A 25648-nucleotide genomic window follows, 5' to 3' on the forward strand; every position below is an offset into this window, starting at 1 on the left:
TGGGATCATGACCTGAGCCGAAGACAGTCAGTTAACCAACTGAGTCACCCGGGCACCCTGGAGGGGGTGGTTCTGTGTTTGACTTATCGTTGGTGTTATTTTACATAGTTGGGCTTGTTTGAAATTTATCTTATATCAATTTCTGTCCCTTTTCTTTGGGAAGAGTAAAATGGATTATGGACTTCCGTTTTATTAATTGTATCCCTTTTGGGTTATTTGCTGTTTCGTTTCACTTTAGGAGACAAGAGTAAGAGGAAAAACTATTTCTAGTACATGAATGAAAAAGAATCATGCTTCCATATTTGATCATGGGGAGATCACGCTTGTGGTGGTTGCACATTTTTTTGTGTTTGTAATGTGTTCTAATGAACAGCTGACATGATTTTAGGGTATGAAGACAGACTGAGCTAATTACACAGTTCTAATCATTCAAGAAAAAGTGATATTATTACAATTCCATCTGCAGAGGCAGGCTTTCCCCACTTTAACTGCCAACTTCACCCAGGGACAAAGCTTCTGAGAGAGGTGTGCTGACCATTGTTTGTTCTTTGTTCCCATTTGCTCACTGCTCCAAACCTCCACGTGCTCCATTTCCCTCACAGGGTCTAGCAGGACTGCTTCTATTATTTCTGCAACGTGATCTGTGGAGGGAAACTTGGCAGCTGCCATGGTGTGCCAAGCACTTCGTTGGATGTACGGACAATGAAAAACTGAGGACATAATCTTTACCCTGCAAGAACTCACAGTCTTATCTGTGTTTACATACATTCATATTCAGCATGTATGAATATTAGTGTGAATTAGTATGCAATTTAATGGGTTGGTATATAAAGAAATTATGTAAAGTTATACATGAAAGCAATCAGATACAGGACTTTAAGGGAGTGGGTGATAAATTCAAATAAGGACACATTAGCCAAAATTTTCTTCTCTGCTGTTTCTCATCCCACCTCCAACCAGAAACCCTGGGGGTCCCGGAAGCCAGGAACTTAGGGGAGGGCCTTCCTAGCCAGGACTAGCATGGAGTCTGGATGGCATCCTCAACAGAGAGGTGATGAAGGGTAGTGGGCACTTAACCCAAGACTCAGGTAGAAGCTATGATGTGGGGTTTTCTCCCCCATCTTTCAAAATGCTTACTAACCTTTAGCATGTATTCAGTCTTCATGAGGCGTGTGGCAGTGGGGACACCCCCAAGTCAAAAGCAAGAATGGAGACTCGGGATCAGGTAACTTTGTGGGGCTGTCAGAGTGCTGGGCGCAGATGATCCCTTGCCTGCACTCTGTCCCCCAGCCCGGCCCTGCCCAATTACTTGGCAGAACTTGGTGAAGCTTCTCGAGTGGGTATTTGCACGGTGGCCAGGAAAGGAGCAGGGTGGCTGAGCAGGCAGACCTCAGGTGAGACAGCTGTGGTTAGGTCCTATCTTGGCCACTCGTTAGGTTCTGTGACCTTGGGCACATTGTATCAACCTCTTTGAGCCCAGTTTTCTCACCCTCGCGTTGGTCAGGGTGACACTCCTGATTTGCAGTGAGGATTGAATTGCCCAGTGTGTGGAGGGCACTTAGCTCAGAGTTGCAGTGAGGATTGAATTGCCCAGTGTGTGGAGGGCACTTAGCTCCATTACTGATGAATAAGTAGTGTGTGTTAAATCATCACTTGCTGTTGCTCCTTTGTGATTATGATTATTATCATAAAATAATAAAATATGTTTGCTTTCAACTTAAAAGTGTAAGTTTTAATGCTTGCTTTGGCAGCACATATACTAAAATTGGAAAAATACAGGGAAGATACAGGGAAGATTAGCATGGTCCCTGCACAAGGATGACACACAAATTTGTGAAGCATTCCATTTAAAAAAAACAAAACAAAAACAGCATAGGTTTTAGAGCTTAAGAAACATTAGAAACCCTCACTGTTGGTCACAGAGGCGAGAACACAGAACTGGGGGGGTCGTCTGGATGAGTGGAGGCAAGGATGCCAGCTCTGCCCCATCTGTGGATTCCTCTCATGTGAAGCATTCCCCAGGATCCCTCCTTGTTCATCTGCTCCTACGTGGTCCTCACCTGACTTATGTCCTCCCTCCTCCACAGCCTGAACACGGAGTGCACTCAAAACCTGGAAGAGAACAGACTCTCCGAGGGATGGGGAAGTGGGGGCTCTTGTAAGAGGGGGTAGGATTTTCTTAGCAACCCACAGGATCATAAAGGCTTTCCCCACATGTAGGTTAGGAATACCTTGGACCTCAGGTCACAGAATCTTGGTATAGGCTATATGACTGGGAAAAAAAGCAGGCTTCTTTGGGCACAGTGCATGTTTTTATCATCTGTGTGTCCCTGAAGTTCTGGCATGCACTTGTCACTTTGCCTTTGAAACGGGGTCATTCTAAGTGGGTGACAGGTCATTTTGTTACGTGGCCAAAAAAATTGTAACACCAAAGGTATCACTGCTTTACATTCTATCTAGAGTATATATCAATTCAATTTAATGAGATACTACGTATTTATGTGAGAGAAATAAAAGAAAAAGAGGGCATTCACCCTAACTTTGCTTGCTATGACACTGCTTTAGCCTCTCTTAATACATTCCCTTATTTGAGGCTCAGTTTGGTTGATGACTCCCATTCTCAACTGTGAGGTGGGTATAATTGCAAGATTTAGGCATTTCTCACCTTTTGCATTGTATTTCTAGACTCTTACAGGATGAGAAGTAAAATGCATAAAGCTGGGAGCCTCTGCTCAAGTGCTCCTGATACATCCCCTCGACTTCTCAGGTTTCTTGGAACTTTCTTCATTCTGAACTCCTCTCTGGTTGCAGCCCTAATGCAAGCAGGCATCTATGTAGCTAGCTCTGGTCTTGATCTCCTTGCCAAGCTCAGCATCAGGCTCTCTGCCCTGACAGCAGTGTGATCTTGCTCACTTGTCCACTGCAGCTGCCAGCCAAGGTGAACCGGGCAGGTGTTGGTAGCACTCACCCTGCCTATCAAACCACATAAAGGGCAAACTTGATTTTTAGGTGGTGGCTGCTGCTTACAGGAAGCGGTAACTTGATGAATGTGGTTGTCGGTGTATTAATTTACTCTGAAAAGTGTAGCTACCAGGTGGACTTGAAGGTTGAGATTTGGGCTTCTCTGAACAGGCGTTGTAATGAACAAGTACTTTAATCTTTTTTTTTCTTTGATTAAAACTGAAAGATGATCATTACTCATTTAGTATGATAAGTATATTCTTGAGCATGAAAAGAAAACAAAATTAAGAAGGAGGACAAGGAGACCTGTGTTTAAAGTCCAAAACAATCACTGAAAAATGGTTAATTCAACAGACATTTGTTTGTTACCTATTGTATTTGGTGCTACAGGTTTTAAAGAAGAGCAAAAGAAATCCCTAAGACCAGGTAGATAATAGCCTAATTATGGAGACAGAAATACACAGCCAACTATATTTCAGACCAGACTTTGTCCAAAGAAGTGCTATTATGATAGTCTTAATCAATTAGAAGAGCAAGTTACAAATTCAGCTTGCAGTAGATTAAGTTGACTACTCTTATACTTAGCTGTTATAATTGATTTCTTCTGTGGGCACACAGTGTCTTGGGGCTCATGTTCTCTCTTTACACAGACCTTCCTATGGTTGGTCACTGTGCCCATCCTCATGCCTCCAGGCCCTCCTGACCCATCAGTCTGATGTCTCTCCATCTTTCTCTGTCACTTTCCAGGACTTTAGCAGATGTATCGAACCAGTAGGAGTCATTTTCATGTTCTGCTTTGGTACTGGTAGAATGCTGCTGCTTCCCCACCCACCCCCAATAAACTTTATGTTTTAGAACAGTTTTAGGTTCACAGCAAAATTGAGTGGAAGGTACAGAGATTTTCACGACATGCAGAACCTCTCCCACTATCAACATCCACCCCCCCCACACCAACAGTGGTACATTTGTTACAATCGATGAACCCACACTGACACATCCTTATCACTTGGAGTCCATAGTTTACATTAGAGTTCACTCTTGGTGTATATTCTATGGGATTGGACAAATGTACCTCCAGAAAGCATTATCAGTTCCTGCTGTTGAGATCAAGAATTAGTGGCTTATTAAATATAGGCTTTAGATTTGAGAAGGGGTATATGATTCCTGGAAGAAAGAGCTTTGTCTAACTTCTCTGCATTTCCACCCAACAAATTCCATTCTCAGATTTTCAAATTTGAGACAATGGGTGCACATGGTGTCAGTCACTGCCATTCCTGTGGCTCTCTAAGGCTCTGGGTTGCTTGGATCAGGCCTGGGCTGAAGGTCGAGAGGCAGAGAGGCTGCCCCACTTTTTCCATAGTATAGGTAGTTACAGTTTGGCTTATTTATTGGATTGGTAATCAGGTGACCTTTGTGACAGGTGAAGGGCAGGTCTAATTAAAATCATTCTATTAAGCGTCTTGGTTGTCATTTATTTTCAGTGGTGTATGAGCTCATGATCCCTGGTCCTGAAGGAGCCATCAGCTTGCTCTGAAATGTCAAAACTCAAAGCCTTCTCAGGTTTCCTCCTGGTTCTATTTCCTATTCCCACCGTCCCCACAACAGAGGCCAGGCATGCTGTTCTGAAATACTAGTGAAATTTGCAGTGGAGAACAATAAATGTATGTTAACTCCAAGGAAGGCAGACACTCCTGAGAGAGTTTGGGGGACTTTAATAAAGGATTTCAAGGAAGCAGAGTATCGAATTAATGCTTTTTGTGCTAAAAACATTAAGGTATTTAAATGTGTTATTCTAATCCCTGTTTCAGCCTGGGAACAGAAGGATCTAATATCTTTTATTTAAATCCCAGCCTTCCTCGTCTGGGCCCTTCTTTTCAGCCTAGTACAGGAAGAAACAGACTACAGCCAGTTGACTTCAGTGAATATAAACCCGTATGTAATTCACAACATACGACCTATTAATTTTTTACATCAAATGTGGTTGCCCAGATCTTACTCTATTCTGTATCATTTAGTGGAGATGTTAGGTTTTCAGAAGCTAGACTCCTGCAGGAGCACCACTTTAACTGTTCTGTTTCCTGGACATGCAATAAAGTTGTCGTGGACACAAGTACAGATGCATAAATTCTGAACCTCCAAGCAGGGGATACTTATTTCAAAGTGAGCCCTTTCTAGTTGTGGAGTAAACTGATCTCAGGCAGACAGGGTGTCCTCCCTTTCCCAGAGAGAGCCGTTCCGAAAGCCTCAGCTGCGCGGGCAGCATTTATGGCCAAAGTGCAGGCAGGATCAGGTTATAAGGTTTTTTTTCAGTGAATAAAGAATATCAGGTTCCCTCACAGCTCACAACTGTACGATGGTTGATCTCTGCCTCCTAGGTTGGATAGAAGAGAAGGCTCACAGGACAGTGAAGGCAGTCACTAGTCAAGTAGTAATTAAGATCAGTGATAAATATAGAGCCTCATCCCCAAATCAGTCATTAGGATTTGTTTCCCCCCTTGAGAATTCTTGTTTGTTGAGAAGTTTTTTGGATTTTGAAATCAAGATTTAGGGGCCATATAAGGGTGACTTCGGGGGACTAGTATCTAGTCATAAAGTTATTCATATTTAAACCCCCCTGGGTAATGCATTCAACGTAAAAGCGTAGAATACTTTAAGACACTAGCAAGGTAGTTTTTCAAGGTTTGATACTAAAAGGTAGGAGAATCAAGACCACATTTTGTGCAGTATGTGTGTGTTTGAGTGTGTGTAATACTGAGATAATCAGTGACCCCATAAGGCCATAGTATTAAATATTGGATGAGTCAAGTGAACCTTTTAAACAATAAGGAAATTATTCCTATCAACTGTTAGTAGAGTGGCCCATTTGTACAAATAGTTTCAAAAAGCTCTCACATCCTCTCTTGCTTCCAGCCTTCTTGGCTGCCCCTCCGTTCTCCTCCCCTTTTTGATAGAGTGTGAAGGAGAGCTCATCTCCTGTTTCTGAAAGCTGAGGTCTCTTCTGGAGTGTGGAAACATTTAACCGTGGTATTTTTGAAAAAAAAAATGAATTTTTATACCATGTTGAAAATAGTATTTGCACTTTTAGGATGCTATGGAAATTTTAAGCTTTCTGCAATTTGAATTTAATATATGACCAAATATATGTGTTAAATTCCTCAAATGGAATTCCATGACCATGATGTAAAGCAGGATGGTGGCATGGCTGTCACATTGTGCCAACGCCTTTATTGGGCCTGTGGTATAAGCGAAGGGAGCCAGCCTTCACACGGGGAACGTCATCAGAACATCCCCAAATAAGCAATACCGTCAGGACATCTGGGCTCTTTGATTAGTTGCTTAGCAGATTGCGTGGCATATTGGCCTGTATTTCTCAAGGGTGGCTGGATCATATCAGGGTTCATAGCTATTTCATGCAGATTTGTATCACTAATAGTGAGATATAGGTCCCTCATTTTACTCAGCCAGCAAGTTAAATGCTTATTCTACTAGGCACAGTGTTGGAAAGTGACTAATAGGGCAAAGGTGTGTAGGTATTCGAGATTGTGATAGAAGGTGATTTAAGACTGAAATCACTGTGCAAGGAGCAAATACCTGGCGAGGTGCTTAAACATGAAGACTTTGTTTGGATGATTTGCTTTGCCCGCCATCCCTGAGACCATTTGAAAAGACTTGGTAAGCCAGTGTGTGTTAAGCCCTCAGAGTGCTTATGCAAGATGATACTCAGGAGCTAACTGTTGGCTTATTGTAAGTCAAAGCATGACACTCAAAGGAGGCGGTGGGGGGAGGGTGTGGGGGGGATGCCCAGGCTTATGTGGTAGCCCTTCCCAGGAGAACCCTATATGAAGCTAAGGAGTGTTGTCTGCTACATGTCATTAAGAGCTGTCACAAAAAGCCTATAATAAGCCTATAATGTTTTTAAGGATATTAGTAGAAATCAGAATCAAGGCCACTGGCATATTTGGTCAGAAAATTTGCAAACAGTATCCATCCCTAGACCACAGTAATAGTGGACTGTTTCTAACTCCTTTCCATGGGTGATAAACAGATCTCACAGAGGTGCACCACTGTTTTTATATTGCTTTCCTTGTCTCCATCTGTGAGTAGAAGTAGTCTTTCAGAATTATACACCAATAGCATGTTCCCATTTATAGGAAAGTTAATGAGGGCGCCTGGGTGGCTCCGTTGGTTAAGCATCTGGCTTCCGGTCAGGTCATGATCCCAGGGTCCTGGGATTGAGTCCCACGTCGGGCTCTCTGCTCAGGGGGCAATCTGCTTCTCCCTCTGTCTGTCACGCCCCACTGCTTGTACTCTCTTTAAAATAAATATAAAATCTTCAAAAACAAAAGAAAGAAAGTTAATGTATTTTTAAGTAGAATTGTGGTTTTTCCTATTCTTCATAATTATGATTAGAGATATAATTCGTCTTAGAATCATGACTTTGGTATTTAGTTACTATTGAACATCCGCCATATAAATGACTGGGTTGGCATTTAGGGTGGGGTGTGGAGAGGGAAGGATGGAAAAGGAGGGGAAGGGGAAGGTGAGGGAGATAAACGCATCCCCCATAATGGGTGTAATGATTACATTGCATACATTGAGTTAATTGAAAGGGGTGTACCTGTTAAATAATTCCAGGGTCAATTCTTGAAACATTGGTGTCCATGATATTCCCACCTGTGGTCTGTCATCCTGTCTGCTCTTTTATGAGGCAGCTTTTTTATAAGGTTATTGAGAGAATAGTAACTTCAGTCATATGGCATTTTGTAGGAAACCCTATCTTTTATATTGGCAGTCAAATGTGGTTTGAACTTTTTAAGGATGGAGAAAAATCCTTCCACAGGAGGGCCTCCAAAACATCTCAATTTTTGGAGGAAATGCTGGGATAGAATAGAACCCTTTACTGCCAAAGCAACCAAAGCCAGAGACGCTCATCCCTGAAAGTCTGTGTATGTTGCTCATTTAACAACTAGGTGTATGGTGCTCAAACCCATTATCTCTTGGATGGCTTTTTGCTCTGTAAGCACTCATTCTGCTTTTGAGAATGTGTTCTGCTCCAGCCCCAACCCTAAGCGGCTGCCTCTTGGTCAGGCACTGAAATTTTTTTCTTTTTTTTAATTTAATTTTATTATGTTATATTAATCACCATATATTACATCATTAGGTTTTGATGTAGTGTTCCATGATTCATTGTTTGCGTATAACACGCAGTGCTCCATTCAATACGTGCCCTCTTTAATACCCATCACCAGGCTAACCCATCCCCCCACCGCCCTCCCCTCTAGAACCATCAGTTTGTTTCTGAGTCCATATTCTCTCATGGTTCCTCTCCCCCTCCGATTCTCCCCCCCTTCATTTTTCCCTTCCTACTATATTCTTAATCTCAGGAAACAAACTGAAGGTTGCTGGAGTGGTAGGGGGTGGGAGGGATGGGGTGGCTGGGTGATGGACATTGGGGAGGGTATGTGCTATGGTGAGCGCTGTTAATTGTGCAAGATTGTTGAATCACAGACCTGCACCTCTGAAACAAATAATACATTATATGTTAAAAAAAAAAAAAACAGGCACTGAATTTTTTAAATAAAACCTGAACCACATCTTCAATTACATCTTTGTGAGGTATTGAGACACCATCTCTTATGGCTTCCTCATGTAGAAGATAGCTCCTTTTCTATGTGTACATTTTTATAATGAGGGGGCACTTAAGTCTACTTGAGAACCACTGAGTGAGGGAGTTTAAATTTCACTTCTTTGTACCTACGCATTAACAAGCCTCAGGTACCTACTGGGTTTGCCCAGACACTCCTTCCTGCCACCCCCTCTCCCCTGAAGCCTCCCATCTGCCACTCTGCTCTAGGGACTGTCCCAAGCTGCCAACATTATCTGCTTTTGGAGCTAAGGGCTATGGTGAGATGAACTAAGAACTGAGACATGAGATTAAATTTGAGAGAGTCACACATTTTGGGTCAGAGCACAGGGATGGAATGTTCCAGAAGGGTAAACTATCCAGGAGGCCTGGACAACTGGCCCTGCGTCAATGCACTAAATCCATCTAAGGAAAGAACACAGGTGTCAGAACAGGTGTTGGTCAGCCATGGAAGCACTTATTAAACAGATACATAGGATAGTTTAATTGTTTTTAGATTTTTAGACCTCTATTTAGGTGTTCATTTATCTGCAAACTGAGTATTTTTTTAAGATGTTGCAATTTCTGAAATATTTAGGATTACTGGCTGCTATGAGAAATAAGGTATAATATTTTAATTTTTTTAAGGAAAGAATCGCTTTCATAAGGATATTATCTTTAAGTTAATGGGAAAATGGAAATTTTCATAAATTAAATCCTAGTCTTTGGTTTCTGCATCATTAAAAAAAACTTACAAAGTCCTGTAGACCATATTTTTGGTTAGTATTTCCTCTCTCTCAGCCTATTATGTGAGACACTCAGATTGGAAGAGTATTTTAAATGAAATTCCAGCCCTATTTTGTACTCACTATTTGGGGGTTAAAAGCAAAGAAGAGCCTATATATACAAAGCTTGAAAGAAGGGGATAAGATTCAGTGTTCCTGCTAATTGTTAAATGTCACTTTATGAAAATTTTACATGTATCTTGTGCTATGGAAGTGTAAGCCTAGCTAATTAAAACATCTGAACCAGAGAGATCTGTGATCTTGTCCAGGTCAGTGCTAACTACATCAGTGCTGTCCAAACACAAGCAGCATCGACATCACCTGGGAGCTTGTTAAATGCACACTTCTGAATCAAAACCTCTATTTTCACAAGCTCCCTAGGTGATTCTGATATTCACTTAAAATTTGAGACATATTGATCTACACCAGTGGTCTTCAAACTTCCTTTTCTGTCATAAGGACTTTCTATATGGGATAAAGAAGTTTGAGAGTCCAATTAGTAAAAGCATTTAGTGAATCTGGTTAATGAGTAAGTGTTGTGGCTTTAGTTGAAGTTCTCTTGCGTGCCCCTGGAGGGGAGTGTCTTGTGACTCCCTAGGCTCAACTGAGTTCAGTCTACAAGTCAGTAATAGAGGTCTTTCCCTCTTTGACAGATGAGACCTCTGAGCTCTGAGAAGGGAAGGGATTTGTTTAAGTTTGCTAGATGATATTGGAATTCAGAATGTAGAAACTCATTCTGAGGCCAGGGCTTTTGTAGATCAGATAAATTTAATGCATGATCATTAATTCTAGAAAAGCAGTTACCGAAGGTTCTACTTAAGCATTATATTTGAAATAATTTTAGAAAGTAAGTTCTATAATTTCAGGAACACAGGGGTGCCTGGGTGGCTCAGTTGGTTAAGTGTCCAACTCTTGGTTTCAGCTCAGTTGGTGATCTCAGGGTCATGAGATTGATCCCCATGTGGTGCTCCACTCTCAGCATGGAGCCTGCTTAATATTCTCTCTCCCTCTTCCTCTGTCCCTCCCCCCACCACACGTTCTCTTTCTCTCTCTCTCTCTCCCTCCCTCAAATAAATAAATAAATCTTTAAAAATATTTTAAGAACACATATCCCATAAAATTAGATACTCCAGGATACTGAATTTTTTTAAGTCTCAAAAGGAAAACGTTTTTATTTTAGAATCTATTGTGTTAGCCAAAAAAGTAGGTAGAATATCTCTCCAGTTGATTAAAGATCTTTGATTTTGTATTTTTATTCATAAGGCACCAAAATAGGTTATAGGACTGTCCCAAGTGCCTAGCTTAGCTCAGATGTGGTCTGGAATTCTTATTTTATAGGTTGAATGTACTATATGCTGGGAATACTTAAGTGTGGCATGTGATTCCATGTTACAAATTAAGATTAAAAAAGAGCTGGTTTGTGCTTCGTGGCAATTTGGCATACTAAAATAGTTTGTATGGCTGAAGTGTAATGGTGCCTGCTCAGTTCTGTAGAAATTAGCTGTTTGACATCTGTTTTGAACCCCTCGTGTGTGCTAGAATTATATTTTCTCAAGGCATCACAGCCGAGGGCATAATAAATCCTTGATGAGAATTTCATGCTTCTAAAATGCTGGAGTATGACTTGGTTTATATACCCCAGTCAGGTTCTCTCTTTATTCTTGCTTTTTGGGAAAAGGCAGCTGTTGGACTTTCATAGATTTTGCTTAAAGTCATCACAATCATGACTTGATTTGTTGGAGATTCAAATCCCAGAGTGGCAAATGTAGTGAGTATATTTGACTTGCTACCTGCTTGTTGGCTGGCTTATTGCTAAACCCCTTGACACAAAAGCAACAACTTTAACCTCGAAGAAAGCCATGGATTTGTGTAGGAGCTTCCCACCACAGCCCTTCCTGCCTCCCACAGCACCATGTTTGTGTGGTTAAGCTTTCTGCCCTACAGATTCCCCTTTTGCCCTGTAGACCTCATTTGGCTCTGCATCACTTCAGGTCAGCTGATAAAGAGACCAGCTTACTCGATTACTTGGGTGGCATGTGGAATCTCAAGGAGTCTCAGTCTCAAGCAGCCCAGTGCTGTTTAAGGGTCTGTCCAGTGTGCTCCTATAATACGTTCATGGACGCAGAAGAAGAGTTTGAGATTAAACGGTGGTGAAGTTCTACTTCAGTGAGTGAATGACTGTACTCGAAGAGTGATCGATGTGACCATGGAGGGAAATGATCAACGCAGAGGTTCCCAGATTCTCTGCATTCACCATGCCCTAGTGTCTCCGTAGTTCCTCAGCAAAGCCCATAGGCCAAGAAAGAACACCAAACAGTTCTAACTGTTAGGAAGGGAGGGTCAAACAATTTAAGAAGTATTTATGTCCTAACGACTTAGCAGACATTTGAAACACTAATGCACATAGCTGGAAAGAAATAATACTTTCTTTCATCCTTAAATAACCATAATCACTTGCCAGTGCTATGATATGCACACCTGTTGCGCTTTGTACACCTTCTCAAACCTTGGAGAAAGCATGAATGCTGCATCCCTCATTTCCTGTTCCACATTGATTTTTCACAAGCTATTTGCTTTTTATCACAGCAGCCGTGAAAACTCAGCTTCACATAGATATGTCATAAAAAGGAATGTAGCAGGGTGCCGGGGTGGCTCAGTTGGTTAAGCATCTGACTCTTGATTTCAGCTCAGGTCGTGATCCCAAGGGTCATGAAATTGAGGCCTGTGTTGGGGGGGGGTGTCCATGTTCAGCGGGGAGTCTGCTTGAGATTCTCTCCATCTTCCTCTGCCCCTCCCCTGTGTGCATTCACTCTCTCTCTCTCAAATAAATACATAAAATCTTATAAAAAAGGAATGTGGCATGATCTAATATCGAAGCTGTGAGCTACTTCAAGCTAGTATGTCGTACTACTATCTGAGAGATGTTGCTGTCTTTTCCTTGAAAATCAATAATTTCCCACTGCAGCACCCCAGAATACTTAACAGGGGATCATGGGTTAGATGGTGTGCAGCTCTCAGACATGGCCAGTTTTCTTTTTCCAGCAACCAAAGTTTTGCAGGTAGGGGAGGAGATAACATTTGTTTCACACTGGCAAGTTAACATAATGATTTCACATAAATATATCAACCATCTCATGAGGTGGTTGGCTCTCATTTTCCCATTTTTACTGATGGAAAGACAAGAACTCAGAATTATTTCCGCTGTTTAAATAGTATAGGGAACAGGAGAAGGTTATGCTCACTAATTTAACTTCGAATCCTACATACCATATTTGATCTCTGCTTCTATTGCGCTTAGAGATGAAACAGGAAATCACATTTGTGTAGCAGATGAGAATTGTGAGAGCTGTGTCTGCCAATCAGGAGTTTAAAGAGAGAGGAATGTCAAGGTCAGCCCTGGGCTCCAAGTAGTCCTTGCACAAATGTGGAAGGAAGAGCTACAGCTTATATCCTTGTCCATGAAAATTGCTTACATTTAGGTGCCTGGAGGGTCAGTGTTGGAGAGAGTAAAGCTTCCAGTGATTTCATGTTAGGATATATATATATATATATTGTCGTAGGTCTAGTAATCTGCTCCAGGGAGATAGTGATTTTGTTCTGCTCTGCTTGTAGCTGTCTGGAAGATCATACTTGGAAGTTATTTGTAAATTCTGAAGCATGCCTGTTAAATCATGGGTGAAGAATCTGGGACTGTTTAGCTAGCAGACACTGAACTTTGGGAGGAAGGATGTGATAGGTATCTTTGTAGTTCAGCCTTCCTAATATTTGAAAGAGGAGTTATACTTGTTCTAGTCTAACCCAGAGGACAGAGTTAGTGTTTTGAAGTACGCATAGCTTATCAACCACAAAAAAGTAATAATAATTTTTAGTGGTTGCAGTTGCCCTGGGAGGCAGTAAATTCCCATTATTGAAAATCACTGTGAAAATGATAAAAGAGACAGTAGATCATACAACCTGGGTCCTAAAGGCCTTTCAACCTGTAGATTCTGTTTTTCTAACTTGCTAATTTTCATTTCATTGAGCAAAGACTTTCAGAGTAACTGTGCTTTAAATCCAGTTTGCTGTCTCCCCAAACACAGATAGGTCTCTGTGTTGGTAAAATTAAATGTGTACATTTTAAGTTTTTTGTTGGAAACTGATGTTTTGAAGGTCAGAGGCCATATGGGAGGTCCTAGTTCTACTGAGAAAGCCTTTAAGTGTTTATTCTAGTTTACAAGTACAGTACATATGTGGGTGCAACCAGTGTATCTCTGGGAAACCTGGACAGGCATTTTACTGTGTGTGTGTGTGCACGCACATGCATGTAGTGTATGTGCGCGTGTGTGTTTTAGTCATTCAGAAGGAGTTTACCTGTCAATTTCCCAAAGTAACTATCAGCTCACCATTTCGGAATTTAAAATAAATCAGTCCTGAGGTACTAGTAGTTTTCTCAAGTCATTGTATTATCTGGTCTTATACTCTGAACAAAGACTTCATTATAATTAACATTGCTGTGCTTTAGACCCCATAGATTTATACTGGGTCTTCTTCCCAGATGACTTGAGGGCTTATGAAAAATAGCCCACATTCTTTCCTCCCTTGCAGAAACAGTCCCCCTTTGGCAAATGTAATCTTATCTTCCCCCTTTGGGCTGTGCTTCTGCACAGTTGAGCTTTGGTAGACCTTCTATCCCTGTGACACCCCCTGCCCCCTTCTTAAATCCTTCTGCTGTGGCTGCCCTTCAGACACTGCCTCCATTTCTGAGGTGGAAAAGGGGAAGGCTTTCTTCTCTCTCACTCTGGTTCTCTTTCTGCACTTCTCAAGCCCCTGCCAATTTTCTTTCCCTTCTGTGAAAGCAGATTTTACAGAAAATTCCCTCGCCAGCCCTAGGTTGTATATGATGAACAGCAAAGCAAAAATGGGGTCTTTGCTAGTTTTCTGATTTGTTCGGAAGACATTTCCTAAGACCTCTGTGACTAGCTTCCTTGCCTTTATCATTCACGGGGGCACATGTGCCCCTTAGGAGTTTGCATGTACGGTTCCCACTGGGCAGAGCGATTACAAATGGGCTGTGTTTTAAGTTAGTTTTGACTTGTGTATTTCATCTGTGAAGTTGGCAAATACTTGAAAGCCACAAGCTACTGTTTTCTGAAAGCTTCTTTGCACATGAGCATAAAATGTATGTATTGGATTTGGAAATTGTCCAATAACTGCCCTTTCAATGTAGCTAAATGTAGATTACAGCTGTTTCCTCTGGAAAGATGCATATAGTCATCATTTCTTTCTTCTCTTACAGGGTGTCTCCTCTGCAGAAGTCTGAGATAGTGGATGTGGTTAAGAAGCGGGTAAAGGCCATCACCCTCGCCATTGGGGATGGTGCCAACGACGTTGGGATGATCCAGACAGCTCACGTGGGTGTAGGAATCAGTGGGAATGAAGGCATGCAGGCGACCAACAACTCGGATTATGCCATTGCTCAGGTCAGAGGCATGGTTGACCAGCTGTCCCATCCTGTTGACAGAGGTGTCCACTGGGCATGAAGGTCTGATTGGTGCTTGACCTTCAGTCCAGCCCCAAGAACTCTGCCACCCTTTTGAGGTTGTGTCTAGACAAAACCACCAGAGTATTCAGATTTCCCGGTGGCCTTGATCTTGTACAGTTGAAAGGCCCTGTACTGCTGGTTGTTGTGGTGGTTTTTGCTAGCTGTGAGGTTGGCCGAGCTTTCTGTCCTCCAGGCAGGGCGTCATTCCTGACAGATAGGTCTCTGATCCTGCTAAGATGGTCTCCCACCCTCAACTCCCACGTCTGCTGCATGGGCTTTTCCTTGTGCCGTCCCATGCTAAAGAATGGCTGTGTTCATTATATCTTTTCTTTACCATCCTGACCCCAGAATCTGTCCTCTTTTCAGAAGGTGCTAGAATACTCTCTCCTTAGGCATTCAAGGTCAGGGAAAGTGGTAGTTTACAATGGCTACCCTCTCTGTAGCCATAACCAGGGTGCGGTAGCCGTAACCCACGGTCAGTAGCAAACGTCCTCCTGCTATTAGGCCAAGATCAGCCCATTCCTTTCTGGATCAGATGTTGCATGCAAGGGTTCCTGGTGCACTTTGTAGTTACTGAACAGATGGCCTAAGGATGAAAGAATTGCCGACTCCTCAATGGTAGAAAGCCAAAAGTGAAGGAAAATAGCCAACCTCCTGACCTTAGGTGACATATCTAGATCATTTGGCCTGCTTGATTATCCAGAAAATCTAGACCTCATAATGGGCACCGATCGTTTCCTCCTGTCTACAGATTGCAGTATGTCATGATAAAATGTCTGCTCATATGGTGGTTAGCTAGGGTTTCCTCATGTCCTTCCAGTGCTTAGTCATTTGAAGAATGTGTTAACCTTAATCACATGAACACAGGTAGTAATGGCTTTTTATCCCTTCAAGCTGAGATCAGGGGCTGTGTATGAACTGTGAAAGAGCTTCCAACAACCCCAGGGCTGCAGGCTGGTCCTGTGCAGCTTTGGGGTCCACCTCCCCAGAGGGGGTTCTGCATTAGATCACCTCTCCGATTCCCTCCCAGCCGGTGGTTCTGCAAACACAGGGAGGAATTACAAAATCCTCATAGCTCCAGAAAGTACATGAAATCAATCTTGTTTCTCTGTTGATTTCAACTAAATCCTCAAGATAAATGCTAAAATAGGTAGGGGAAGGAATTCTGATTGTACAGGTGGGAACACTGGGGCTCCTTCACACTGGGTGACCAGCCTCAGGCCCGAGCATCCAGGGTCAGAGAACGCCAGACCTGTACGTGACCTTGGGGACCAGCCCCGCACACCTGCCCATTCACTTTCCTGAGTCAACCACTCCGAGGCCTGTGGGACTCTCGCTTCCTGTAGTCTGTCAGCAGCTGTAGATGTTATACACCCCAGCATTATTAAATACTTGAGTTATAGCATCATGTGGCTGGAAGGGATCTTTAGAGGTTTCCTAGGAGTTCCAGGCAAATATTTGTCTGTCTTTTTCTTTAAAATGTCTGGGGAAGGGAGATTCCATGACCTGCTTTATTAAAACTGCATACTAATAGGCTGTGGAATCTGGAGCAATTGCTTTCTTCAAATTAAAAGCATCAAAGCATTCGGAGGAGGAGAGTTAGAGGTAGAGGTAGAGTTAGAGTTAGAGTTAGGGGTTTTCTTGCCCCACCGCTGTAACAGTGTTCACTGCCAGAGGAAGTGACGAGGGGCCGCACGTGTCTGTGGGTCTTCATTTCTCCTGTCCGTGGTCCTGCCCACGATCAGGGAGAGGTCCTGTGGCTTCAGGGGAGCATTGCTCTTTGCCTTACACCTTCTCTCCCCGACTTCAATTAGAAGCAAGAAAGGCCGCAATTTTACGTATCCTTTTGCCCCCAGTGAAATGATAAATGTCTCTGGTTGAAGTCAATATCTTGGGCTTTGTCTCTTTATTGCATGTGGATGAATACATTTTTGCTTGGGTTTTTGAGGCAGTGCCCTGGAAGGTTATATACGGAAGAAAAAACTAGCTCCCAGTCCTTGGGAAAAATGATGAAATGGGCAGAGCTCTGGTTGTACTTCTTCCCTGGTTGCCTGTGCTTTCGCCCACAGTGCAGCCCCTGGGACTGCCAGCCACTCGCTGATCTGCTGCCTTGCCCGTGGGCAACGTGCACCGGCCTAGGGCACAGCACCTCTGGCCCCAGCTGCCTCTTCTCCTCAGCGGGCGATCATTCCTGCCCCCTACCTCCTTAACATTTTTTGATCGACCTCCTGAAAATAGCATTTTGATTTAGGTTATATGTATTTTTTTCCCCCTGAACACAAATCACTGTAGCGCTAACGTTGAGTCATTCCGGATGACTCCAGCAGATGTTCTGTGTGCCCACTGAAGTTTAACAGCAGGGGGTCTGGGTCAAATGCAAACTTCCTTTTTATTTGTTTAGCCAGTTATTTTATGATTCCCTATTCCCCTTTGGAAACCTTAATGAGCTTTTATGGAGAGTTTTATTTTTCCATATGCACCTACTCCTGCCATTTTGAAGCGGCCATATAGCTTTTGGAGTATGCAGTTGAGTGACATCCTTACCCCCATCTCCTGGGTAGATCTCTCATGAAATGTGATGTCATGTCAGATCAAGCTCCCTTCTTCAGGGCTAATGGAAATTATTACGTGGCTTCCTCCTGAAAGAAAATTACATTTCCAGTCAGAGTTTTTTTTTTCTACTTATAGTTAAATTTAATTTCAGAAGTAATCAGAAATTAATAGGAAGTTTGCAATAGCAAAAGAATTTCTGAAGTTTATGGATGTTCTCAATACAGCCTGATTATCTCTTCTGGGAGAATGAGCCCGAGGACTGCCCTGTGACTTGGAACAGGGTAGGTTTTAGTTCAAGGCAACCAAGGGGCATTTCAGTGTGGTACGAGGCTAATCAATGTATAGAAATCGTGAATTCAAACAGGATCACCCCTAATGGTGCCTTCATGCCAGGGCACATCATAGTCCACAGAACAAAATAACAACAAAAAAACACTCATTTCCCTCCCTCCAGCTCATCTTCACATTTTTGGGGACCTTTGTGAAGTAGGCCACAGAAAGCAGAGCCAAGCTAAGAGGAGGCTGAGGGGATAGGATTCAAGTGGGGCCCGAAGACCCCCCTGCCCCAAAGAGGATTCAGGGATTTTACTGAATACTGTTCAGTATTTCAGACTGCAAGATCTGTTCCATCACTGTCACCTTAGTATCAGTTAGCCACTTGTTGGTTTTTTGTTTTTCTTGACTGCATAGCACTCTAGCAAGAGGTACTCTGTACTAGTTGGAAGCAAAAAAGGAGAACAAAATGGGTGTGGCTGGTAAGGCTGTGTGTTTGCACCCGAGTGTCTCTGTGTCTCTGTGAATGTGCAGTTGCTTTTAACGTGCGGACTGACAGTGGAAATAGGTCGTGTCTCTATGTGCATCCCTTTTTAAAAGAGGATACTGATGCACGAGTGTTCCTGTCCCTTGCTCCTGGTCACCATCAAATCGGATTGAATAGAAGCGTCTGGTTGCCACTGTGCTTTTCTTTTCTTTCAGTTCAAGAGGTCACCTTCTCCTAAGAGTTAAGACCCTAAAAAAGTATTTGTGTAAACAGAATTCACAAGAATAACAATGAGAGGTTCAAAGTGGCATTTGGGGAAAATATTAGCTATGTAGATTTAAGAGGAGAGGTTAGTTGTCCTCACCGGACCTGAAAGATCTACCTTTGGTTTCCAGAAGTGAATGGTTTTCTCAGGTTCTCTGCAGAATCTGGCTTCGTCGATGACCTTCTCTGTCCCTGAAGAACATTTTGTGACTTTTGTTCCTAAAGGATGGGCGCTCCTGAACTTTGCCATTGTTTCCCCCTCAGTTTTCCTACTTGGAGAAGCTGCTGCTGGTCCATGGCGCCTGGAGCTACAATCGGGTGACCAAGTGCATCCTGTACTGTTTCTATAAGAATGTGGTCCTCTACATTATTGAGGTGAGCCGGGCCAACTTTGTCCTTGGGGTGGGGGGGGCTTTTGCAGAGGGCATCTTCACATATTTAAGGTAATTGCAAGAAAGGATTTTGTTACTGTAAAATTAAAAGGTCCTGAATGGGACAGACTGGAATCTGTGACACACATAACCTCTGTGATATGGGGGACACCTCGCAGATTGAGGTCCTCATGCCAAGGAACCAATGTGGGGAGGCCTGGTGACTGTTGTCACTCACACCCTGCTCCTCCCAGGGGCTCAGAGCCTGGGCAGCAGATGCTCCCACGTTTCTTGGTGGGCACGGGGACATTTCCAGGCAACCTGGTCGTTCTTTTCTTTCCTGGAATGAAAGAGCTTGATTTCTTGCTCTATTTCTCATGGCATCTGCAAGTTACCCAAGCATTGATTCATCGCCTCTGGGATATTTGGATGATACTATTTAAATGGGAGAAGGTGTGGGAGTAAGTGGGGAGTGAACAAATAAGATAATTAAAAATATCTCCGTGAACTTCTTGAGTTGTCAAGCTGGTTTTCAGGATGTTGATTCAATTGCAAGCACATTTATTTTCCTTATTAGAGGGACTAGAGCAGGAGAGGGGTGGGCCCAGGAAAAAACGGAATGGGCACTTTCTGTTTGAACTCAGTGGGAGGACCAGCTGCCTCTTTCCTCCTTTTTAAGGACAGCTCTGCTGCAAAGGTGTGGCTTTTAAGGCCAATGTGACTAATAGATTTCCAAGTGTGTTGAGAAAAGAGGAAGCAGGTGGTCACTGTGGAGAAATAGAAAAGCAATGTTAATTGCATTTGGTGTTAATATCTCAGTCTGTTATGAGTTATTTTGTGTCTGATGTCTCAACTCTTGGCAGAAATAAGAACCAAGACATAGATCAATTTTATCTCATGTGGTCCCTTAAAATATGCAGCTCAGGGAATTTAACAAGTGGTTTGCTAATGTAACCATGACTAAACATTTCTTTACCCAGTTGTCTACTCTATCCTATTGAATATTCAGGTGAAACATAAAGGTTCACATTATTGAGTTTGTAACAAAACTACTAATGAATAGTTTTCCTGAGTTTTGCAAGTTGTACATTGTACTAATTTGCACAAAGGGCGTCCTACTTGCCTTGTCTGCTCATGCTATGATACTCAACTGTCTGCTCCAAGTAAGAACTTCTAGATGTTACATGTAACGGATTTTATAGTTTCTATCTTCCTCCTGTCTGCATTTTTACAATTTTTTCTCTTTTTTTGGCACTTAAATATATTTGTCCTTCTGTTTCTGTGGCTTTTTTTGCCCCCCTCTGTGATAGCAGTCACTCCTGAATGTCACTTGGGGTCATAGATAATCAGTGCTGTGGACTCAAGGAGTGTGGGAATCCCTGCTCCCACATGCCATCCCAAGTCCCACATGCATTTTCAGCTCTTACTGTAGGGTTGGCTTCACAGGATTTCTTAATAATCTGGTTTTCCTCAAAATCAGCAAACTACAGATAGTCTAGACTTCTTATCAAGACATTTTACATGAAGCTCCGACCCCTTTAGCTTTCCAGAGCTTCCTCCGGGGCCCTCCTTCATCATTTACACTTCCTATCTTGCTCCCCCCTTTTTTTAAACTTCAAGAGGGCTAAGGACGGAAGAGTACAATTTTTGTCTGTCTGGAAAATTCCATTTGGAATGAGGCCCTGAAAATGCCATGTGAGTTCCTTAATTTTTCAATTGTAGCTGAACCACAGCTGTACATGGTCTTTTGTAAACAGCCTTTAAAAACATTCCTGATAAAATTTAAAAAATTAAGTAAAGTCTCCACCACTCTGGTCTCAGTCTTCTACTTAGTATTTCAAGGAGATTTAATTTGAAAATCAAGAAAAAACAAAATCTTCAACTGAGCCCAGAAAGAGCATTGACTCAGTGACTGCCCAACCTCTGTGGCATCAACATGTACTTCAAATATAACTTTAAAAACAGGAAAGTTCTACCTGGATGGTATTTTAGTGTGTTTTGAACCAAAAGATCAAAGATTGTTATAATTTGATTTGCTCCTTTGCAATGAATAGTTTTGTACTCTAAAGGTTACCTTGTAACTAATTGAGAATAAATTGTATTCTTATTTTTTTTAAGATTTTTTATTTATTCATTTGAGACAGAGAGAGAGAGAGAGAGAGAGAGAGAGAAAGAGAGCATGAGCAGCGGGAGAGGCAGAGGGAGAAGGAGAAGCAGGCTCCCCACTGAGCCAGGAGCCCAATGTGGGGCTTGATCCCAGGACCCTGGGATCATGACCCGAGCCGAAGGCAGACGCTCAACCATCTGAGCCTCCCAGGTGCCCCTAAGTTGTATTCTTAAATGGTTTTCTTGTAACTCAAGGAGAAACCCTTTGCAAAAGCCAGTATGTCCTCATCTCAAATGTCCTCTGATTAGGTAACTATTGGTCATTTACAAATGCAGTCTAAGAGCAGTTTGGCAGATTAAAAAAAGATGCACAAGTGGGCGTGTGTACACACATACTAATAGCGTGTTGGCCATTATTATGAGGATCATTATGATTTGAATAACCAGTAAAGATTGTATGGAAGACCTATGAGCCCGTAACTAATACAATCTACTCACTTGGTACACTGACCTATAAAACTTGAGTTTTCTGTGGAAGGAATACGTGGCTCTATCCTCACTGCAATACGGAAGGCCAACTGAAAGCTCCCTCTACTCTCATCCCCAAGCCCCCTTAGGTATATTCTTTTATGACCTTTTCCTGTGTTTATAGAGCCGTTTACATATACAAACAAATCAATGTTTTTACATAAATGTCCTCATACTTTGTAATATGTTCTGCAGTTGATGTGATACTTACCAGTGTAGTTGGGGGATCATCCCCGTGACTACATCTGGGTTCATTGCCTGGTGTTTCACAGTATGTTTTCTTACAATCTATTTAACCATTCCTATATTGATAAATGTTCAAGTCATCTCCCTTTTTACCCACAAAGAGCCTTGTGGAGTAATAGTTGTCCCTCTAAGCAGCCATAATTATTCTACCAAAATGACAGTGATCTAATGCAAGCATTACTACCACAGTGCCTTGAATATAACACATGATCAGATTTATGTATTATTATCTGTACCTTGTGTTCCTTGTTGCTGACTGACCTTCATGCTATTTGATGTGTCACATAAAATTTATTCAGGCTGAAGTAGCCATTGGTTCAAGTGATTAAAAATTAGAACAAAATGATGGAATCTGTGATTTCGTGGTCACCCTATCAATAGGCAAAACGAAAAATACATAAACCTTGGCTCTCCATTCCCTCCACTGCTGCCTTAATCTAGTACTTCTTATCTGCTTGATAGGAAAGACCACTAGCTTTGCCCCATCAACCATCCATAATGCAACTGGGATGAGCTTCCTGAACACTCATGTGATTAATTCCAGTGGCTGGCAGCTTCTGGAACTAGGTGCTCAATAATGTTGGCAGTGAGTGCCACCATCCTCCCAGGACTCTTCAAGGTTCCTGTGGCTCCTGATGAAATCCCTGTGTCCCCCTTCATGCCCCTGCCCCTCGTGGTCTGGATCCCGACTGTCACCAGCCTCATCTCCCACTGCATCCCTCCTCATTCTGTTTTTAATCAGTGCTATTGAAGTACAATTAATACACAGTTAGATACACCTTTATTAGGCCTAGAGTTCTATAAATTAAAGCTGGATTTTATAATTAGAAACTAACTGGCAGTTTTCTGCCTGCCTCCCATAGATGACAAGAATGTCACAAAGAGTTTCTGGGGACGGGTAACACAGATGGTTGCCCAACAGTGTGAATGTACACTTAAAAATGATTAGGATGGTAAACTTTATGTTGTGTGTATTTTACCACAATAAAAAAAATGCTAAAAACATTTTAACAAGAGTATCACAAGCACTTTGGGGCTTTAGTCACGTGGAGGGAAACAAAAATGTGTAGCCAGACCATATGCTTTGGAGATCTCACTGAAGGTTTGAAAAATAAACTTCACATGTAGTTTTGTTTTGTATTAGTGATTAAATGCTATGTTTTGTGGCTGTGACCAGATAGACCATATTTCTCAGAAGGTAAAATTCTTTTGTGGGCTAGACCATGCATAATGTCATAGCCTGTGGGGTGGATGGGGTCAGCCAGTTAGAGGGGGTACATTCCTGGTGTGTCCGAGGTGGGAGGCAGGAAAAGGAATAAAGTTAGTGAAGGCAAGGAGATAGGGCTGGAAGGAATATGTAAGTGGCCGAGGAAGGGGATCTAAATAACTAGATGTTGCTATTGGAAGCTGGGAATCCTTTTTCATTCTGGAATAGGCAAGTGACACAGTAAAAGCAATTTCAGAAAATGTGTATGTCAGTATGTAGGACAGATGGTAAGCATAGACCTTTAATGTAATTTTGTAGTTTTAACCTGGGGTATAAATCATGACCATTATGTAACCATTTCCCAGCATAATTTATAATCAGAAAGGAATGACTGATTTTTAAAAACTCTTTGATTTTGACAATGGGAGGAATTTACCTTAAATGTAAAGATTGGAAAAATATTCTTACACATTTTTGAGGTCCTCATGTGACTGCTCTGTGATAATGCCCAAAGAGAGAGGGTCAATTAAATTCTTTAAAGTTCCTACGCTATTTAACGAACTAGGCATTTGTTATTCAGAATTTCCTGAATAGAGTACAAAGCGTAATAAAGAGTTTCAAAGTATAACAGCCTCAGCATGTTAAGCATTTACTAGGTGTGTGTTTGTCCACAGACTTTCTGTGCCCCTAGGAAAAGGTTATTTGGAATGGAGAAAATTTTTAGTGGTAATAAAATGCAAATAGGAAAACAATAGGGAAGTTACTTGAATTTAACGTGCATTTCAAAAAATTATGATACACATCCCTTATCAACTTTGGTATAACGTGAAGAAAAGACACCAAATCATCTTTGAAACAGAGACGAGACTTTGAAATTTTCATGATGATTCATTGGTGGCTCCTAGTTTAGAGAATAACGATAACATATAAGTATTGATGTGAAAAAATGGGAATTTTATACCACTTAGAGTGTCTACTTATTTTTGGCACCATATGTAAGAAATACTAATGTTTTCTTGGGGTCATTAAACTGTTATGGGATACTGGCCAGGAACTGGGATGCATATTTCACATGGAAGTCTGGAAATATCACTGAATGAGACAGAGATTTAAACCACAGCAATTTGAGACCAAATGCAACCCAAACAACAGAATTTCACTGAACGCTACTTAAGACTTATCAATATCTGACAAGCCTAAAAAAACAAACGAAAGCCTGTGCTCTAGAATACTCGGGTTTACCAGCATTTCGTTTCCAGTGTCTTAAAACTAAAACAGTAAAATGAATTATGGTTCCTGCATAAACTGCCATTCTAATCCAAAATATTCTCAGAGAAGTACTTGGAATTTATTTTTTCTGAAAACATTTACGTAATCTTTTTAGTTGTGTTACAGTTTTTTGTTGTTGGACCTCTGAGAGGTTTTGGGGTTTTTTCCCTCCATTTTTCAGATCATTAATTGTTTGAAAATAATTATATGTAAATTACATGTAGGCAGCCCCTTCTTTCATTTACTGTCTGACTAGCTTCTTATTTGTGGAGGCCTAATTTAAATATGTGAATGTACAAAGATGCTGTGGATTTGTTCAGCCATATTCCAAACTGGCATCTATGTCCTGAGAGTAACCCAGACTGCATTGTAAACAGGGAAAGAAAGCACTAGCTTTGGGTAGATTTTGCTTTAAATGTTAGAATCAATGAAGAATAGATGTTTTAAAACTTTAAAATACTATCCAATAAATTTTCCCCTTTTTGCTTATAATGCACAACTGAAGTACATCTCAAGAAGAAACATATTTCATTCTTGACACGTAAGAGATCTCTTTATGGTAGAAGACAAAATTCCTGATAGCTAAGCTTCTTTCTCTCTTCTGTCCTGTGCATCTTTGTTGTCAGAGGCAGCTTTCTATTTCCTGATAGAGTCCTTATTTGAGGGGCTCGATTGGAGTCGTGAGCTTAATGGTAACTTGTTAATAGGTGAAGGTGAATTGAAAAGCACAGTCAATATATGGACCTATCTGTAGAGACTTGACGTCATCAAATATGAAGCCATCCATTTTCTAGTAAAAGCTTTAAGCAGGTGTTGCCCACCTACTCTGTGACAGGTGGAATGCTAGGACCGGGGGCCCTGGGATAAGCTCTGCAAAACTCCCCATTTGATGGGGGGTGTTGGCGACGTGCGCAGTGTGAGAAGTGTTCTGATAGTTGTATGCACAAGTCTGGTGCCAAACCCTTTCCAAGAACGTCCCAGCTTGTTGAGTTAGTGATTACCTGGGTGGTTCCTATTGGGGGCTGATAGTTGTTGAGCAATAATTACAATTTTAATATGGTGGAAGGAAAACTATTTCGAGAATGGCTTCCCAGTGGGCAGTTTGCAAATAGGAATTAACTAGAAGTAGGAACATTCTGAAGAGTACTTTCCCCACCTCAGGCATCTGCATTCTCCCAAGTCAAGCACTCTGGGGTCGTAGGATCCAGATGAAGGAGCCAGACTGAGCCTCCACCCTTGGAAGTGAGTAGGGGATGAAGACAAGACTCGCATAGTTACAGTGCCGCTTGCCGGGGCTGGCTTTGCAGGAAGACAGTGTGTGTGCGCAACGAGGACTCTCAGAAGTGGTTCTTTACTGCTATGGGAGCCTCAGCTTTCCAGGATGACCTGACCTAAGCCCTAAAGGATGATTAGGAGCCAATCAAGTGAGGGGGCCTGGAGGAGAGGGTTAGGTA

The 25648-nt window shown here is 42.0% G+C and overlaps 1 protein-coding gene and 1 pseudogene across 2 annotated transcripts in view; both read left to right on the plus strand.

Annotated features, from left to right (window-relative positions):
• Positions 1 to 25648, plus strand: part of LOC114212219 (phospholipid-transporting ATPase IB) — a 573423-nt gene that overhangs the window by 336025 nt on the left and 211750 nt on the right. For both annotated transcript variants that reach the window (XM_028106999.2, XM_088022179.1), the window contains exons 26-27: positions 14645 to 14828; positions 18732 to 18842. In XM_028106999.2, coding sequence (XP_027962800.1) covers positions 14645 to 14828; positions 18732 to 18842 — 295 coding nt within the window. The remainder of the gene's footprint in view (positions 1 to 14644; positions 14829 to 18731; positions 18843 to 25648) is intronic.
• Positions 1736 to 1853, plus strand: LOC114213176 (U6 spliceosomal RNA; annotated as a pseudogene).

This window comes from Eumetopias jubatus, unplaced genomic scaffold (genome assembly GCF_037043125.1).
Source record: "Eumetopias jubatus isolate StellerSeaLion01/CBP00866 unplaced genomic scaffold, mEumJub1_p1.0 scaffold_3, whole genome shotgun sequence".
NCBI lineage: Eukaryota > Metazoa > Chordata > Mammalia > Carnivora > Otariidae > Eumetopias > Eumetopias jubatus.